Here is a 20824-nt window from a genome sequence, read left to right as displayed (position 1 = left end):
AGTCAGGGGTGGGCCTAATAATTATTAGTAATAATTAATAGAGGCTGCAGTCAGGGGTGGGCCTAATAATTATTAGTAATAATTAATAGAGGCTGCAGTCAGGGGTGGGCCTAATAATTATTAGTAATAATTAATAGAGGCTGCAGTCAGGGGTGGGCCTAATTATTAGTAATAATTAATAGAGGCTGCAGCTGCCGCCACATGAGTTCACTGTTAAGGGGCCCACTGAGGCTCTTTCGCCCAGGGACCCACTGAAATCTGGAGCCGGCCCTGTAAGGCCCCATGCATACAAACGGATGCTTGCCCGGGCCGAATAGAAGAGAGAGTAGGATTGAGTCATTTCAAGCCAAGCATCCGTTAAAATATGGCAAAATATAGGACATGTCCTATATGTTTCTGTGTTTGGTCACGGTGTGGTGAGACAGAGTGTGCTCACTGCACCATGATCGGGTGCCATAGAAGTCTATGGAGGCAAAATTGTGTGGTATCATCACATTCCCTCATACGTTTATCTGCATGAGGCCTAAGTCTTGGGCACTGGGAATAATAAGAGACTGATCTATAGGTTTACAGGCACGGGCCCACATGTATTAAAGTGTTTGTGCCAATTTTCTCTCTGACTTTGCACTGAAAAGAATGTGCAAACTACTTGCACATGTATTTATAAAGTGTCTGCCCCAGTTTTTGTTGCGTCTGCATTATGCTCGACGCAACAAAATTATGCGGCGTTCCCATGCAGAGTTGGACCATGCACCCCATTTATTACTGCGATTTATTACTGCGATTTATTACTACGACCACAGAATTGTGTTGCACACTCTATGTTGAAGGTGCACCAAAAAAAACAAAAAAACTGGGTGCACATTTCCCGAGCAGTGCAAAAGGGCCCCAAATTAATGAAGACCGTGCGGCAGTTTTGATTAATCTGGGGCACTCTGCACACTCCACAGACAAACTGCACATAATTCAGACCGCACTAGTTTTGATAAATGTGGCCCAATATCTATTATATTTTCTATCACTTTCACATGTAATTCAGGAAATATCAAACAGTCCTATGCCTACACACAAGCAAGATTAATAGAAAAATAATCCAGCACTAGGCGATGTTGTGTCACAAAAAAAAAAAAAATTACAGCTGAGCTCTGATTGGTTTCCAAAGGGAACTTGAACAGCTTTACCTCAGACACTTCTGATAAATATCCCCCATCGGCCTCAATAGTTCATGTTGAACACTTTCCTTAAATGACCCTTCTTGTCCAGGTAGCTCCTTGTAGTGCAATTGCAACACAACAGTCAGTACTTGCATCCCATGAATTCTTCACCTGTGTCAAAACCTGTCACAATATCTAAATGATCTACTATTACTAATGTATGGCGTCGGAAGAGATGTAGCCGTGACTGCCGCTAGGTCTTATTTTCAGCCGAGACATTATATTTCTAAACTTGAACAAAATTGTACTAGGTCTTATTTTTGTCCCATTTTAGAAGAAACGGGGTACTTGCAGCATGAAAAAAGTGCCACAAAAAAAAGGTGCCCACTTCCTGAGCAATGCAGGGGGCATCAGATTAATGAATACCGTGCACCAGTTTTGATGAGTCTGTCACACTCCGCGCACTCCACAGGAACACTGCACATAGTACAGACTGCACTAGTTTTTTAGAATGCATCATGCATTGCTAGTTATGATGTGTTCAAAACCTGATGTGGTTACAGGAGCTGAATTTATTCGGAGCTTTGGATTTTATGGAAAGAATGTCCCAACATCAATTGGTGCTGGATTATTATTTTCTATTGCTGACACACTACCTCTGGTTCTAGATGGGATCTGAGGCACATGGGATCTGAGTTGTTCAAGATATATATATATATATATATCGGTGAGCTGGACTTAATTTTCTAGTTCTTTTGTCTCGGTTATACAAGCAAGATGGCTGCTCAATAATGGGTGGGTCTTTAATACAAGTAATGGCAGTGGCAACATAATGCTGCTGGTATGATGTGATGAACTGATCCCATGGGTTACCACAGTTATTGCTGTGCCTAGCAGAAATAAGGGTCAGGAAGTAAGAGTTTTCCTTACCATAAAGAGAACTCTTACTTCCAGACCCTAGACACAAGCCTCTCACTCAGCCAAACCAGTTCCCTACACTGTACTGAGGAGACCCAACCAGGTCGAAACATTGCTGTCTATAGTTGGGAGTAGGTTCCTTCTGGAATATATAAACTGGTTTGGTTTTAATCCCGCATCATGTCATAAGGCTTCCTGAAGGTCATGCTTGATGTCAAGGGAGCTAAAAGAGGCGTGGTTTTCCTTATTCCATCCTATAAAACTTAGCATATTTTCCTAGCAGTAATAAGTGACTGATTGTCCAATGGTGCTCTGAGCCATAGAGGACTGTAGTTAGGTCACTCTTTTACAAGCCCAAGCTTCTAAGCCTATAAAGTCCGTAGAATATGGGCAAAAAGTTAAAATTATGTACAGAGACACAAATAGAAATCATCATGGGATTTGCTTAAACTCTTCTATTGACACAGTAAACCTTAAGAATAATCATTAACTACTAAACTATTGATTTTTACCCAAGTTTAAAACATCTCAATAAATTTCTTTAAAAAAGATAGAAAAAAAGCAAACAGTGAAATAACCTCAAATCATACACTCCGATGTAAAGTGCTAGATGTTTGGTTCATGGATCTTTAAAAGTTGCCTATACTAGATGTTTTTTGATTTTGTAATTCCCTTTCCACATTTATCTGCCTTAAGGGAAATCAAATCCAGGAAGAAGAAATCCTTAGTGAATAAAAATATCTATTAAACATTAAAAAATTTAAAATATTTAACCCCTTGAAGACTCACGGGAACCCGAATGCATTTGGAAGTAATGCATCTGCTTTCCCTGGAGTGCAAGCAAGTTACATCTGTTAATATGTAATGTGGAATAGGACTCAATATCGAGACCTACTTACAGTACATGATTTCCCTAAAGCAAGATAAGTGCCAAGAGCAGAGTGCTAAATGAGCAAAACATCCAGTATGACCAGGAAAAATGCATGCACTGTATGTTATTATACCTTTCAAAATCTCTCTCCATGAACCAGTACATCATTTACTTCCTAATGGGTCTCTTGGCACGTACAAAATATCCCCTTATCTATTTTATTTCATACTACATCATTCTTATTCTACAACAGTACATTAAACAATGTGGTAATGAAGTATCCCCGCTAAAGGGCAAGGACTGAAACTGAGGATAAAAAGTTTAAAACCAAAGAAAAATGTTTTGGAAAAATGTAATTAAACATTATTAAAAAGGTATCACTATTTTAAGTAAATAGGGAATAATATTTGGTGGTGGTGGGGGGGGGGGGAATAATTGGTGTTCCATTTCGAGAAACTTTACTTTCCATGGTTTATACCCAGCTAAACATTTTTGGCAAGACTTTTATGCCAAGACTGCAAAACCATCTTCTATGTTCTGGTTGGGTAAGCGCCTTAAAGGGGTTGTTCCAAGCTTGATTTTGGATAGGGTATAACAATCTGATCAGTGGAAGTCCAACTACCGGGTCCCCCACCGATCACAATAACTGGGATCCAGTTCTCACTAATTAAATGAAGCGACAGATCGATCATGTGCCCTTATACAACACTGTTGAGTAGTCAGAAATTTCGACCTACTGCTTTATTCAATTAGTTAGGATGGGGCCATGTTCTTGTGACCATTGGGGTCCTGTCAGCTTGCCTCCCACTCATCAGACTCATCACACTTACCAAATTTATAACAATGGAACTTGGCACAATCCCTCGCTCAATTACATTCAATGCTGCTGCCACATTGTTTCAATATTTAATACTTTTTGTTCTTAGGGTAGTTCTGCTGCCTTCAGAGGTATATCTCAGTAGTTCAAGCTGGCCATGCACTTTCTAGACAGTAGCTGTAAACCCCTTGCTTGTGTAGCTGAAAGATATCTAGGCTGCCTTTTCTTTACAAAGTACATGCATGCAGGGGCGACTCCAGGTTTTAGTGGGCCCCTGGGCGACAGAGCCCTAGTGGGCCCCTTTATGGGCTGCCCTCCAGTAGTCACACTGCCCCCCCCCCCGGGTACACATTCCTCCCCTCCCCCTGTATACACACTGCCCCCCACCCCTGTATACACACTGCCACCCCCTACCCCTGTATACACAATGCTACCCCTGTATACACACTTCCCCCCCCTCCCCCTGTATACACACTGCCACCCCTTACCCCTGTATACACACTGCCACCCCTTCCCCTGTATACACACTGCCCCCCTCCCCCTGTAAACACACTGCCCCCCTCCTCCTGTATACACACTTCCCCCCCTCCCCCTGTATACACACTGCCCCCCACCCCTCTATACACATTGGCACCCCCTACCCCTGTATACACAATGCCACCCCCTACCCCTGTATACACACTGCCCCCCTCCCCCTGTATACACACTGCCCCCCTCCTCCTGTATACACACTGCCACCCCTACCCCTGTATACACACTGCCACCCCTCCCCCTGTATACACACTGCCACCCCTCCCCCTGTATACACACTGCCCCTCCTCCTGTATACACACTCCCCCTCCTCCTGTATACATTCTGCCCCCCTCCTGTATACACTCTGCCCCCCCCCCTCCTGTAAAAACACTGCCCCCCCATCGCCCTGTATACACACTGCCCCCTCCTCCTGTATACACACTGCCCCCCTCCTCCTGTATACAATCTGCCCCCCTTCACCCTGTATACACTCTGCCCCCCTCCTCCTGTATACACTCTGCCCCCTCCTCCCCCTGTATACACACAGCGCCCCCTCCTCCCCCTGTATACACACAGCCCCCCATGTTCTCCCCCTTGGCCCCTGTCATGTCTCCCCCTCACCTCACATATGCAGTTCACTCACTGCTCACTGTTCACTGGCAGGTCATGTGACTATTACATCATCGCAGGTCCTTCAGCCTGTGGGAATGCAGTGACTGTAAATATTCTCATCGCGATCTATGTCCGGAGGACACAGATCGTGATGAGAGAGGGAAGGAATCTCCCGGGCAGCGGGGCAGATGTCCTGCTGACCCGGGGAGGTCCAGGGGCCCCAGTGGGCCCCTCCAGTACTCCAGGGCCCCGGCACTTGCCCGGGTTAGCCGGGTGCTGGCGCCAGGCCTGCATGCAGGCTCCCTTTGACTAAGATTCAATGAGATCGGGGAGTAAGCTGTTGCCAGACACCTTAACTAAAATAACAAAAGATGTGAGAAGTGTAAATCAAACTGTCCAATCTACCTACACTCATATGTGATGTATGGGAAGATGTCTGGTCCCACTGAAAAACAAGTGTTTGGCCAGTACACGCCCAATGTGCATGCCAGTACTACCTCTTTTTCCCCATTAAGAACAGATGCATGCTTAGCCGACCAAGTGTACACATATATGACGGATCTAGAGGAAAAGCTTTTTACTGAATGAGTAAGATAAAGCAAGGTTAATACAGACGTATGCTTATGTAGTAAAATTGTTTGAAGTTAGCATTCATTTCAACTCAACTCTTCTAGAAAAGCATCCCAAAAAATGAAACTGTCATCTATATATAATGCATAAAAGATATCTAACTGTAGCCAAGAAAAGGACATTACTCTTGACTTCTATCCCAAGATCATGAAAATTATTTTATCTTATCTTATAGTTAGAAACGAGCAAATCATCCAAGACTCGATTTGTGGAAGCTTCGTTGAATTTTTCTAAATGTTTGGTTAGAGTTGGAATTGAATCAGCTTGAACCGACGTTGCTTCAATAGTCCTGGAATTTGGTATATAATCCCGCTAGTCCTCCAAAACACAGATTTTTCATAACAACTCTCATTTCATTAATTTTTAGCAAACTTTTCCCACACCCATGCCCTCTCCTTAAGCACTGCCATTTTGAAAGGTTTGTCTGAAAAGATTTGGATTCTTTTTGTTCCCTGAAAAACGCCAGACTCGTATTGAATCTATGAGCCAAGGAATCGAGTCATCTCTACTGACAATCAGGTTTCCTACTGATAACGGTATTTGGAAGAATGCAAAAATGTAGGCAGCACTCAATGGGATCCAAATGATCAAAGATAAAGTTTATTGGAAATGTGGCAAAGTTTTGGTGTCAAGCCTACGTTTGACTGTTGGAAAACCCTCTCCTTCTGCGGAGTTTTTTTACATTGTGACGACTTGGGCTTTTTGTTTTTTTGTATTTGGAAGAAGATAAAAGTCAAAATTATATGGCAGGCCTGTTAACTGCACCGTAAGATCTCATTCAGTTACCTTAGCTATAGAAAATCACATCATAATCTCTACGCATTTCAATATCTATGAGGACACCAACATAATAGAAGCAAGTTTCTTAAAGCTGGATTTCATAGGCAAAGTATTTTGAAGATCACATGTTGAGGATTTCCCTCTAAAATTGGTTAATTAATTTTTGCATAAATTAGAATAAATATTCTTTTCCTAGTACATGATATAATCTGCAAACCTCTTCAGTCTGAAGGTTTCTAAGAAAAATCTTGTGCTTAAGTAAATTGCAGATAGATTAATGCATTTGAAGTAGCGCGTCTCATATAGAATGATTATCTAAATGTACAATTTAATTCAAAGTAAAACTAATTCAGAATATTAAAACAGAGACATAAAACACAAAGCCTTAATATAGTGTTGTTGTTGGGATCAATCTGCTGGAGATTTCCAATAATAATATAGAGAGCAGCAGGGTAAAGTCAGATTTCTTGAGGCTTCCCTGCCTACACGAGATAAGCCGATCTTTAAAAATTCTATTCTGCATTGATTCTCCAAAATAAAAATCTCTCTGATTTGCAGAAATTTCCATCTGTAGCCTGCTGGTGGATACTCAGGAAAACCACAAGGGACCTGAATTTCTGCTAGCAGCCGAGCAGTTAAAGGGCTGCCCTGTAGCTTCAGCAGCATGAATACAAAATTGTATCAGTAAATTGTTATTCAAGCAGTTTTCCAATATACAGTATTCAAAAATTGGGGTTATATTTGACCTAGAGAGTATCTCAATGATAGGAAGACTTTCGGATAAGAAAAGAAAAATGTTTGCTGTATCTGTTTTTCGATATTGAAATGGTTTTATAATTTTTTATACAAATCTCAAAATTCTGTGAATAGACTTACAGTATTTTGCAAAAGTTTTAGGCATGAAAAGGTGAAAAAGTAAGATTAATATGCCATTGCATATTTGTCATCTGTATGTGTCCCGTTTTTCTGCTGTTTGGGCACAACCGTTTCTCACCCGTACGTCAAACGTATTTACAGTCCTTATAAGATATAGAAGGCTCGCAAATGAAGTCTTCCAGTTACTTGATTTTGTTACCTAGCAACCTATATGCAAATTACGGATGGCATGCAGATGACACCTGTGTGACAACAGCATTTTTCACAGCTCCATAGACTTAAATGGGAAGGCACATGCCGCAAATACAGACAGAAATACGGATTTGCGAAAAAGAAGCCAGTGTGCATGACCTCATTGAATAACATTGAAATGTAAGACTCCTTTACAAAACATGGACACATTTGTGAAACAAGATAGCCTGCATGTAGCCTAAATAGTAGTTACAGGGTTTGTCCGGAGGTTGTAAGCTATGACCGCTTTCATCCAAAACAATCTCACCTAGTATTGCAGCTAAGCTCCATTATTCTCTATACACATGAGCTGCAATTCATGGTCAAGTGTCGTGTTTTTGAAAGATAGCAGCCATGTTGTTCTACTTATGGACAATCCCTTTAAATATTTTTTCTACAAAAGTATCCGGGCCGCAATCATATAGCCAATGTCTATAACAACTATTTTCAGTGTAAAAAATAACAAGGAGTCTTAAAAGTGATTAGAGATCAGCAAATTATATAAGATTCACTTAACGTAAACGAATAACGTCTGACATCTGCAACCACAGCCAACACAGTGGATCCACCGTTCCTTCTGTGTGCTGTAGAGGTTGCCCAGTTTATATATGTGACATTGCATAGAGCAGTCCAACATAATTATCAATAAAAGATGGCCCCAGCACTTCCAGGTGGACAAAGGTGCCTAAAACTGAAAGTACTGGAGGGATTCTGGAAACAGGAACTATGTCCAATAAGACCAGTGCAATCATAAAGGCTGAGCACAGTCATGGTCATAAAACTAAAACAGTATGGACCCTGTTGGCCTGCACACTGAGTGAATGCTTTAAAACAGGTGTTTTGAATTCTAGTTTAGCCTCTTAGTAGATATTGGCACAAACTCTGCCAGTTCGGACCTATAGACAAAGAGTTTTTTGAACATAGACAACCAAGTCAAAGACAAATTGTAACGATAAATTCCCACCCATGAATTTACCACTATGCCTGCATATATACTGGTTTGATTTTAATCCCACAACATGTCATTAGGCTTCCTGAAAGTCATGCTTGATGTCAAGAAAGCTGCCGTACAATGTAGCTAAAAGAGGCGTGGTTTTCCTTATCCCATCCTAGAAAACTTATTTGCATATGTTCCCAGAATCCCCTAGTGGAGCATCATTGGCTATAAGCTTCCATACGCCTACAAGGTGGCCTTGATTGTCTCTAGAGAGAACTCCCTATTTCCTCTATGTTTTAAACACATTGCTACTACAAGATACAATGCATTCTATTTCCTTTGCAAAGGAAGTTCAGGTGCTGTGCTTCGCTATAACTCAAATTGCTACTTGTAAGGCCTCACTGATAATAGAGCAAAATGAATACAACCAAAAAGTATCAAGTGACACGAGAAGAATACATTATATGCAGAAACCATTTCCCAATGGAGTTGATTAAGACTTTAGTCAAATTAAGAACATATTGGATAAAATGTCCAGTGTCTACTGCACTCATTGAATTATCATTTAGAACAGTGAAGATTCCACTAATGCAAAAAAATTAATGAAACTTTATTTGATATGGACGAGTATGCTAAATAATATTACAACAACTAACATCAAAGCAGAATGAATATGTCTGGGCTTAGGACACAGGGGGGACTTGTGGTACTGCCGCGTACTGAAGGAAGGGGGTACCAACAGGTCAGTCTTCATTGGTCAGGGTTGATTTAAATCCAGAGCCAGTGCAGCAACTGGAATATATATCCTGTATGATAGAAAGTTAGAGATAGTTATAGATGCCTCCCCTCACACAAACACTTTAAAGAAGCTCTAAATTGTTTAAAGGGGTCATTAAAGAATCTATACCACATTCCCCTCACTTCCTACCAAGCACAGTGCTCTTCATTGTACAGTGGCTGTATAAGGCATCACAGGCTCTTCATTATTACTGGGCCAACACTTCCAGCAACTGATCCATAGAGATGCACCATTCTGTAGGAGTGGTTATCAGCTTTTTATACCTAGAATACCCCTTTAACCATTCTAATTAAACTGACACCAATTCACTACAATTTGGAAAAAAAAACCATTGAAACGCTGTACTTAATAAACCAATAGGGACATGATTTTGGCTTCTCTATCTAAACCAAAATTTAAGGCTCTAAAAGGGATAAAAATCAAGAAATTGGGGTGGGGTTTTGTTACCATAAGACTGGTTTACTGTAGTAATTTTTGAGACTTTTTTTGTCTCAGTTGAGTCAAAAAAGTCTAAATAGAGACGAAAAAGTATCAAAAGATAGTACAAGAAACCAGACTACGTGGTGATCAATCCCCCCACCAGTGACTCAGTCCACACCCTGTAAGGAGATCACTTTAACTACCGTATCTTTCGGACTATAAGGCACACAAAAAAATCCATAGATTTTTTCAGAAATCAAAGGTGCACCTTATAGCCCAGTGCGCCTTATATATGAACCGTACTTACAGACAACAGCTGCCTTGAGCTGTGCACAGGTCTGCCACCTGCTGGTCATTCATCTGTATAATCAGGTGCGCCTTATAATTCGGTGCGCCTTATATATGAACCTAGACCTTTAGCCCGCACTTGATGATGTGCCTTATAATCCGGTGCGGCTTATAGTCCGAAAAATACCGTAATGTCACTATCTATCTGCCCTTAGAATAAACATTATGTAAACATATATGACAGGCGATCCAGGTCCTAGGATACTACCCAAATGATTGGGAAGCTGAATGTCTAGTGTGTAGAAGCTTGCAAGTTGGACTTGATAGACCTTTGTCTTTTTTCAACCCTATATACTATTATGCCATGTTTTCTCCAGTCCAGTGCATTGCCTTGATCTGTCAAGGTGATCATGTGATAGAACACGTAAGCGACATGTTACAAGTAACTTTCCTGGGTCTATCTAGATCTGGCACAACCCTTACAGGGACAACTGTCACTGTGGCGGGAGATGTTTTACTTGTAAGAGCAGCACCAGTTACAGTAAAAAAGTTAAAAAAACAAAAACTTAAAATTGTAAAAACATTAGATATGAATCTTTTAATCCAGCAATAACACTAAATGTAGACGCTTTTTAATTAGCATGTATAAACTTTCTTTATGCATAAATGAAAGCATTTCTGACTTAAAAGAAGAGGAAGTAAAGAGTAAATGCAAGAAAATAAGAGACGTGAGGCCCATGTGCATGAGGATCACACTACAGAGGGAGTTCATTGTGTCTGCTGCAATTAAGAGCTATGTGGCCACCATGTGGCACAAAGTGACAGATATCAGCGATAACATTTAGAAGCATGGCAATGCATGTGATATTCCGTTTGACTTCAGCAGTTCAAAGACAACAGTTTCATTGAAATGTCATCGAGCGTTTCAATCACACACATGAATACAAAACCGAGAGAGAAAGCTTGTAAAATTGTTATATAGAGTTCACAATCTGTGGTTGTTTGCTGAAGGTCAGATTTTATCTTGCTATTTTACTTTGTGTCTTAATATCTTCTGAACTTATAATCCGATTATTCTTTTGCAAATTTGAAATGTTAGATTGTTTCATATTGTGTCTTACTTTGAAGTCTTTTATTGGGAACAGATTTTATGCTTGGACCCTTCTTCAGTCCCAGGGGCAATACTATAAACCTATTACTGAACTTGACACTAAAAAAGAACACGTCAATATTTCGAGCTATTTTTTTCTGTTCAGTTCGGTTTGTATTTGAGACATTTTGTGTTCTATCTTGATTATTGCAAATGGGTTTCTCAAGAGATAGAACTCCCTTACCAGCTGCCAGTTGAGAATATCCTGAGAATAAGATACACAAAACTGAGACATGTGCAAAATGTATGTCAACAGAAGACATAGGGGCCGATGTATTATGCCATGTGCACCCTTTTCACTCCTTCAACACTTTTTTAAATAGTGTGCCCAATGGGGAACTATATCCTGTGCCAAAAAACTGGCAGAGATCATAGCGAGGTCAGACCTTGAGTAGATCTCAATACTGGTGAGCATGTGGAATTCCAGTATGTCACACACCGGGTGCCCCGATAAATAAGACTTGCACAACCCACCAGTCTGAATACATGACATAAAGGGACATACCTATACAAAAGGTGGGAATTCCCTCAGATAAAAATTATCTGAAAAGACGCCAGTGTGCCCCTTTATGTCTAAATACTACCCTCATCACATGTGGGCTCATATTTTTGAGCCTCATCTGAACCTCCGCTTCTATGATTTGCGGTTTTATCTCCTTCTGATAGCAAAATTCTAGATACCACTTAACTGCCGATCCACCCAAGAACATTAGTTCATACCTGAGGATTTCATTTACTATCTTCTAGAAGTTTTCCATCATTTTGAATGGATAGTATGGACCGCCTGACCTAAACCCCCACAGAGAATCTATGGGATATTGTCAAGAGGAAGATAGGAGACGCCAACACTTTAAAAAGTTAATTCTGTTTGTAATGACTTTAAATATTTAAATAGTATATGAGTTTCACTTTTTTAATTGAATTACCGGAAAAAACTTTTTGCTGATATTCTAATTTATTGAGAGGCCTCTGTAGTTTCTTGGAAAATACTAAGACATATCCTTTATTGCAGAACTTAATATCTGGGCTCTGGAGTCAATTTGGTGGATCTTCTTAGTCAATCACATTTCTTTCTGAGTGTATATTCATACAGGAATTTCTCTGGACTTGTGAGGAAAAAAGGAGCAGGGATTTAAATTAATGCAGTACAACTCAGCAAGTACTTATATTAGTGGCTCAGAACTTACTAGGATCTCAGGTGTAATAAGTGGCATAACTGGGTCTTACTTGGCTTTAAAGATAGGCAGAAAAAATCTTTTCTCATCATCCAACTAGGAAAATGGTTATAGAATAGTCACATATATTGTTTCAAAGCTTTATTATTATTTTTATTTTTCAGTTTCATAAGTTTGTTTAATGGTTTTAGAGATGGTGTAACAACATAACTCAATGCAGTGCTCTCTAAGTGCCCATATGGTTTTTGGTGGGTGTTGGCCCCTTACTTTGTAGTGTCTCATAGATATGGGGTCTTTTTTAACAGAACACTGGCACAGAAGCCCTGAAATTATTGTAAATGCTTGAGTATCACCAGCATTTGTGTTTATTTTGCCCTTCACGCCAGCTCAATGCCAGGGGGGGGGCGGGGAGGGTGTGCAGCCAGTGGTGGAGTGGTCTGTTGCGGGCAAAGGAACACTCACAGGAGCACTCACTACAGCCAGCAACTTTTTGGTGGCTGCTCCTATTTCTACGCCAAGTAGGACCTGGCATAGAAATAAAACCAGGCACAGCTACCCACTGTATACATCAAGAGGCCTAAGCTTCTTGATATATCTGGCTGCTCCGGAGGGGCAGCAGGGCTATCATACACCAGCCAATGAATGCCGGAATATGATAAACAGACCCGCATAGGGAGGTTTATGAAGGCTCATGAAATGAATCGAAAAGCGTAGCATAATTCCCAATGTGTTTGAGTATATAGATTATTTCTCCCTCCTATTAAAACAGGAGACATCTGCTACAAATCTACACCAGAGAATTGATAAAACCACAGCAAATTTTAAAGTTTGCAAGTATTCAGTAACCCAACATCATGTGGAAAATTTAATGCAAATATACCCGGTGTGCAGGATAGTAAGAAAACTGCATAACTCAGGGATGGTTGAATATTGTTTGATTTTCAAATACCCAAATTAAAAGAAATATTGATGGATGTTTTTCCCCCGTAATAAGTTTGTCACCAATTATTCAACACATACAGATAGCGCAAGTTTTAATAAAATACTGGAGCTTTACATTTGTCTATGGATTTATGTTACTTTTCTGACTTTTAATTATCCGCATTCTAGGTTTTCCTGCTCTGCAAACTAATAAATCACATTTCCTGAAAATATCAATAAAAAATTAAACAGTAAAATCTGCATACAAATATAGGATTAAGAATGCAGAACACAGTGCACCATAATTAGATCTAAAATCCCACAGGGATAGAAAAAGTCTATTAAGTATGCAGATACAGCGATTTCTATGTAAATGAATGGCTAAATTCATATCAAGTTCCATTTTTAATTTTTTTCGCTGAGGGCGAAATGCCAGGGTCGTAGGCTGTCCTTAAAAAACACTCCATATTCTAATTTCCACAATTCATTATGTATGTTAATTGCAACTACAAAATGCTTGTGGGTCAACTGCATGTTCCACAATGCTCCAGATAGTATCATTACCCCTCAACATATCTTCCACCTCTGGCTGCCATGTATTCTCAACAACCATTGGAGATTTTGTATATCATGGAATTAGGGGTGTAAAGACACTGAGATGAAGAGTTGGCAATTTCCATATTTGTAACCACATTTCTAATAAAATTCCCTGGAATTTATTATTAAAACCAGTATTCAATTTAATAAATATATATTAATATTTAAAAAAAATTAAAATCAGTTTTTACTATTAAAAACAGTATTTAATTTATTAAAAACTATTACTTTGATAGGTTTTTTATTTTTTATTTATTTTTAATAAATTTATTTTTATTTTATCGTTTTTTTTGTTTGAGGGGCAGGGGTATGAATCAAAAAAATTGGCAGATTTTTTAAAATTATTTCTTTCATGGTAAATGTAATAGCACCTAGGAAAGATTTTATGCTCATCTATTTCACTGCCAAGAATTTCTGGGCACATTTCACACTTTTTATGTACACAAATAAAACTTTAGGGCGGTTTTACACACTTTTTTATAAGATAAACATACTCTTTAGTCTTTTGCATGCAATTTATTTTCCAAAAATGACCCTTTAATTAACAAAGAAATAAACATCAATTTCTTAAATAATTCAACATCTCTTTTGTTGCACTTCTTGGATCAGTGACTTTTTTCCATAATGTAGTTTGCTTTAAATATTGTCTTTATTGTCCCTGTATGTTTCTATTAATGTGGTTATCTACACAATGGGGCTAACTTGCTGAATGGTGGGGTGTCAGTGATAGGACCCCCGTGGAACACAACAATGGGGGTCCGTTGTACCCTCATTGAAGCTGAGATGCCTAGAGAAGATAGTTGTGCTCCGCACTTGTCTATCTCTGTTAGTTCCATAGAAATGAATGGAGCTGTTGACACATGTGTGACATGCTGCCCCCGTCATCTCAAGTACAACGGGGGTACAATGGACCCTTGTTCTCATGATTCGTGGGGGTTCCATCAACGAGACCTTCGCTGTTTAGCAAGTTAGTCCCTTAACTGTGTATAGGCTCTAACTTGCTATACAAGCAAATCCCTTTGTCATGAGATGAAATTAAGTTCTCTAAAATAAGACACCTGAGACATTGTAAAAAAAAAGTCACTTACAATTACGATATTACGAATACTTACAATTATGGATAGGTCTGTAAAAAATAATAAAAATATTGCTACGTCTTAGAAGTTCTGATCTTTGTGAAATTTTTGAAGCCAATGCAAGAAGTGTATAGTGAAAATGTGATGTATGAGGAGTGGTGAAACATTTATTTTACATGTCTCACCTTACACCCAAGTAGACAATGGGAAGAATAGCTCATGTGTCACCGGAGAGAGATGACAGAAACAGGGTTTGATTTTTATTTTAGATATCACTGTCCCCTTGACAAACAAGTCAATAGAATACAATAGAATAGAATGGGAACCATTAAGTAAATCACTAGAACAATGTGTGTTGAGTACAACTGTAAAAGTAGAAACAGGAGGTGTTTGGGATTTATCAGTTCTGGACTGTTTTGGCCATCTTATATTATTTAAATGTTTTAGGAATGAAAGACTTTTGATATCTTGTTGTCCGGGAGCACATCTGCCGATATGGATCGCTCCTGTTGCTCCATTGGTATAGGATAGTGCTATGCAAAGGGTATCCGGTGTTTGCAACTATAGACTTACATTTCTTAAGACATGTGACTTATCAGACTTCTTCAAAGGGCAAATAAAAAGTCAAACTCTTAATCCTGTTCCTAGGATTCCCATATAATGACTGGAGTCCCCTGTACCTATAGCTCTGATTGTAGTACATGATGCCAACATCTAAGCTTTCTCTCTATTTCTATAAAATAATGATGTATTATTTCTTTTATAGCTCATTGGCCCAGATCTATTATTCTGGCTGCGTCAGTTTTCTGCTGTACTTTGCACTGAAAGAACGTCTTTGGAGCTTACACGTGTATTTATAAAGTGTTTGCACCAGTTTTGTGTCACGGGTGAACTGTGTCAACAAATGTGCCCTGTTACTACTTAGTTGGAACTTGCAACACATTTAATACAGCGACTCGACAGAATTGCAGGCTGTATAGTAAAGGTGCACTGTAAAAAGATGGTGCATTCTTCCTGAGCAGTCCAGTGGGCACCAGGTAATTGAAGATTGTGCGCTAATATTCAGTAATCTGGCACACACTGCCCATTCATGAGGAAAATGGCAGCTTGTACAGTTTGCCTCACTAATGATAAATCTGGGCCATTGAGATTGAAACAGTTAAAAAAGACCACCAAATATCTAGTTGTCTGTTCAGAGATACACCGCCACATAGGGTTTGTCCACTTTCAGCAAATAATTGATATTGTTTGTGAAATGAAAAGTTATACAATTTTCCAATATACTTTCTGCAATAATTCCTCATTATGTTCTAGCTTCTTAATTTACTTCCAGTGAATATACATCTGTCTCTGGTCCTGTGATGTCACCCAAATACACGACTCGTTAGTGTCAGAGAGAGTAATCAGAGCAATGCGTTTTTAACACTAGTCCTATGCGGGCGAAAAACGTACCTGCAGACCAGATCTAAACTGGCTACGTTTTTGGCTATAGTCTCTGCCAGAAAACCAGGAGAGGTTATAGTAGATGTGGCGGCCAAGCGTTCTCAACCCGTTCCGCTACCCTCGACTGTCACCCATAGTGGCATGCGGGTCGGAGAAAGCCAAAAACTGGTGGGGAGGAGGAGATTTATGTGCCTTCTCTTCCAGAAAATTGGGCACAATCAATCACCCCTATTAATACATCTCCTCCAATAGTTTTGACATAGACAGCTGTACTTCTGTATGCTGTCAGACATTTCCAGACAAGTCCATGCTCCATTTGTTCTCTTCAATCAGCTGCTTCCCTTTCCTTACAATGAATGTCACATAATAAAGGTCTGTCTGTCCAGCACTGTCCCCTCTCCAATTCACTCAAAATTGAATTCTCATGGACATGAATAAAGCATATGACATGCCAATTTTATGGTTTTAGGAAAAAAATTATATTGTAAGCAGGTCTTAAAATATAGTGAATAGAATCTCAAATGAACACCCAACACATCAGTACGTGTACATGTACAGTGGATATGGGTCACACTGTAGGTTTGGGCACCATATGTGTTTTTATACATAGTGAAATGATTGATGGTGATTTCCAATGGCCTAGAACTGTGTATAGTCTCAAACCAGGAATCTTCTTCGCAGTTTGCCCTGTTACTATTACTTTCCTTTATGAACGACCCCTATATTTTGGGGCTCCTGATTGACAAGTTTTTTGCTACCTCCCACAGTTTAGTTCCAATCTTATATTATTATTATGACACATCACATATAAGTTCTTTATAAATTCATTCTCATCCCTTATATAGTTCCCTGTATGTATTATAGTGAGCACAGCACCCCCAATTTATTATATATACTGCACCCCCCATAATTCATTAAGTGTGTTTATACAACATAAAGCGCAAAATGTATTAACAATACATATACAGTATATATACGTTTGTAACACAGGACATACCCTCCAGTAGATAGGTATCCACCACAGCACATGCCTCCCCCTAGTAGATAGGTCGTAACAGCACATGCCCCAGTAGATAGATCGCTACTGCACATTCCCCTCAGTACATAGGTAGCCACAACACATGCCATCCAGTAGAGAGTTAGCCGCAGCAAATTGGACCCAGTAAATAGTACTGATAGTAGTAGTACTATTATTATGTAGAACTAGTACTATTATGATACATCACATATAAGTGCTTCATAAATTCACTCTCATCCAATATATATATATATATATATATATATATATATATATATATATACACATATATATACAGCAACCCCTTAATTCACTATTTAAGGGTGTGTTCATATAACAAATAATTTGCATATACAGTACATATTGTTTGTATCACAGCACATGCCCCCCAGAAGATAAGTAGTCAAAGCACATGCCCCTCCCAGTAGATAGGTAGTCACAGCACATCCCCTCACTAGTAGATGAGTAGCTACAGCACATGCCTCCAGTAGATAGGTAGTGACAGACACAGTAAATGTCTCCCAGTGGATAGGTAGCCACAACATATGTCCTCTCCAGTAGATAAGTAGCCACAGAAAAAGTCCACTGATAGATAGGTAGCCACAGCACATGCCCCCAGAAGATAGGTAGCCACAGTAAATGTCCCTCAGTAGATAGGTTGTCCTCCAGTAGATAGGTAGTCACGGCCTGTTGCTGGGCCCAGTACTGCATTTCACCGTTTCATGCTATGATGATTACCCTGCCTATTTGTAGGTATAGGATTTGCTGCTTGATGCTGCACACCTAAAAATTGTACAACAACTGCTGGAATTCTGCACCAGTTTATTTTCTGGTGCACCCAGTTTAAGGAGCGTGCCCCACATTTCTGTTGGGTTTGCTGACATAAATGTGGTGCATGTTTCAAATCCACACCAGAACACCCATTAAGGTGCAGAGTATTGTACATCAGCATGCACAGAGCAGCCGTGACACAATACTGTTGGAAACGCTACATAAATAAATGTGCAACCTGTTTGCATATGTATTAATGTGCATGGTATGTCCAAAAACTAGTTAATAAACGTGGGCCAATATGAACAACATAGAACAATCTACAGGCATTGGTCTGTATTTATCAAATCTAGTGCAGTGTGCTATGTACAGTTTGCCTGTATTGTGTACAGGGGGTGCCAGATTCTTGATTTTGCATGCACGGTCATGAATCTGGCACCCCCTGCACTGCTCGGGAAGTGTCAACCATTTTTTATGGTGCACATTGTTCGTGCTGCAGGATTGTGTCGCACATCTTTAATCAATGTGGCGCAAACTCCGGCTAAGCAGTAACATCCATTTTGGGTGTACTTTTGTTGATGGACACAGAGTAACCGCTACAAAAAACTGGCGCAGACACTATATAAATACATGTACAAGCAGATTGCACATTTTCAGTACAAAGCGGGCACAAACACTTTAATAAATGTGCGCCACTGTACGCAGCTACACTTTTCTTTATAATTTGTAAAACTAAAGTTGTTGTTCGCATCCCATTTGTTGCACAGAGACTTTGATCCGCAGCCTCCTGAACTGTTTATATGGCTAGAAAAATCCCGTTTCACACCTGCCAATTTAACACTCAAACCACTAAGCAGCAGGGATCCAAGTTACTGTAATATGCACTTAGCAAGAGCTGCAGAAGCAAGGTCTCCCATATCACAATCCATTATATATGCACAAACATCTGTTATACAAGAAAAACACGAAAACCAGTTTGAATACCTCAATATCCAGCGGGTCCTTGCTCAGCATACAAGCCATGTTGCTACAATTCTCTATGGGTCTTTTCCAATTTCTTGGAGATTGAGAGTATTATGATGTGGTTTGGATTTTGTGTCTCTAAATTTACCTACAGATCTCAACACAGGAGTAAGTTATTCTGACAAGTGGTTTGTGAGAGGAAGGAGGAGATGGTTAGTACAAGGGGGAGTATTCCGGGTGTGTTCTCCAGTGACATGTGACTGATGGACAAAGTTCATCTTTTAGTAAATTCTCAGTCCGGATACAGCTGTCTCCATGTGTCATGTGTACGGAGGTTGTGCTAAATTCTCAAACCAGAGAAGTGGTATTCATAGAGTGGCTATGGCTAAGGTACAAAAGTAAGTTAAGGTGTATGTGTGAATTGTGATTAAAGAGGTTCTGATATACTGCCAACTATTATGCTACCTACACACAAAAGCGTTAAAAAAACGGTCATAGAAAGTAAACGTTGTTGTCTGCTTTTCACAGTCGATTTGTCATCCGTTTTTTAACCCCTTCCCACCGCAGCCCTTTTTCGTTTTTTTGCTTTTCATTTTTCACTCCCCAGATTCAAAAATCTGTACCTTTTTTTCCCATGTACAGAACTGTGTGACAGCTTATTTTCTGCGTAACAAATTACACTTCAAAATGGTGGTATATAATATTCCATGCCATGTACTGGAAAGCGGGAAAAAAATTCCAAATGCAGTGAAATTGTAAAAAAAACGCATTTGTGCCGTATTCTTGTGGGCTTGGATTTTTTATGGATTTCACTGTGCGCCCCAAATGACTTGTCTACTTTATTCTTTGGGTCGGTGCGATTATGGGGATAACAAATTTATATATGTTTTATAATGTTTTCATACATTTAAAAAAATAAAAACCTCCTGTACAACATTTTTCGGGGGATTTTGCCATCTTCTAGCACTAATAACTTTTTCATACTTTGGTGTATTGAGCTGTGGGTGGTGCCATTTTTTGCGGATTTTGATGACATTTACAATGTTATCATTTATAGGACTGTTCGACCTTGTGATCACTTTTATCGAATTTTTTATATTTTTTTAAATGGCAAAAAAGTGCCATTTTCGACTTTGGGCGCGATTTTCCGGTACGGGGTTAAACGCAGTGAAAAACCGTTATCATATTTTGATAGATCGGGCATTTTTGGACGCAGCGATACGTAATGTGTTTATGATTTTTACTGTTTATTTATATTTAAAAAAATGTTTTTGCTGCATGTCTTAATGACTTTTAATGAAGTTTTTTCAATAAATTTGAACTTTTTATACTTGCGTGGTTTTCGTTGGAAGCTGGATTTGTTTGTTTTTGCAATTCCTGTGTCCTTCAGAGCCGCAGTCTCCGTGCTCACGAACCACCACGCTGTTGCCGCATGTTTTCTCATGTCCAGGTGAGCTGACTATATTTTCTTAATTTTTTAATTAAAAATAAAGTAATAAATCAATAAAAATGCCCATGAGCCCCATAACATTTAAAGATACATATAACGCTAAAAAAAGTCTAAATCATAACACAAACCCCATATATATAGATTATTAGGCTATAAGGTGAACAGCAAAAAAAAGAGTAAAAAATCCAGTACAAAATTGATGCTTTTCTACTCCTGCTCTCAAAAAAAATGTCCTAAATTTTCAACAATAGATGATACCCACCCCAAAATGGTAACACTGGGAAAAAAAGAACTCATCCCGCAAAAAAAATGCAGTCACATGGCCCTAATACAGCAAAATCGAAAATTTTATAGCCTGCAAAAGTGGCCAATGAGGAAACTAAAATCCTGGCAGCTGCAGGCCCCTCCTTCCCT

The 20824-nt window shown here is 39.4% G+C and overlaps 1 protein-coding gene across 1 annotated transcript in view; it reads right to left on the bottom strand.

Moving 5' to 3' along the window:
• Positions 1-19197, bottom strand: part of DPYD (dihydropyrimidine dehydrogenase) — a 654802-nt gene extending 635605 nt beyond the window's left edge. Inside the window, exon 1 of the mRNA XM_072127199.1 lies at positions 18982-19197. Coding sequence (XP_071983300.1) covers positions 18982-19020 — 39 coding nt within the window. The 5' untranslated portion in view covers positions 19021-19197. The remainder of the gene's footprint in view (positions 1-18981) is intronic.
• Between the last annotated feature and the right edge of the window lie 1627 nt (positions 19198-20824).

This window comes from Engystomops pustulosus, chromosome 10 (genome assembly GCF_040894005.1).
Source record: "Engystomops pustulosus chromosome 10, aEngPut4.maternal, whole genome shotgun sequence".
Taxonomy (NCBI): domain Eukaryota; kingdom Metazoa; phylum Chordata; class Amphibia; order Anura; family Leptodactylidae; genus Engystomops; species Engystomops pustulosus.
The sequence above is the reverse complement of the archived record's forward strand: the minus strand, read 5'-3'. Positions and strand labels throughout refer to the sequence as shown.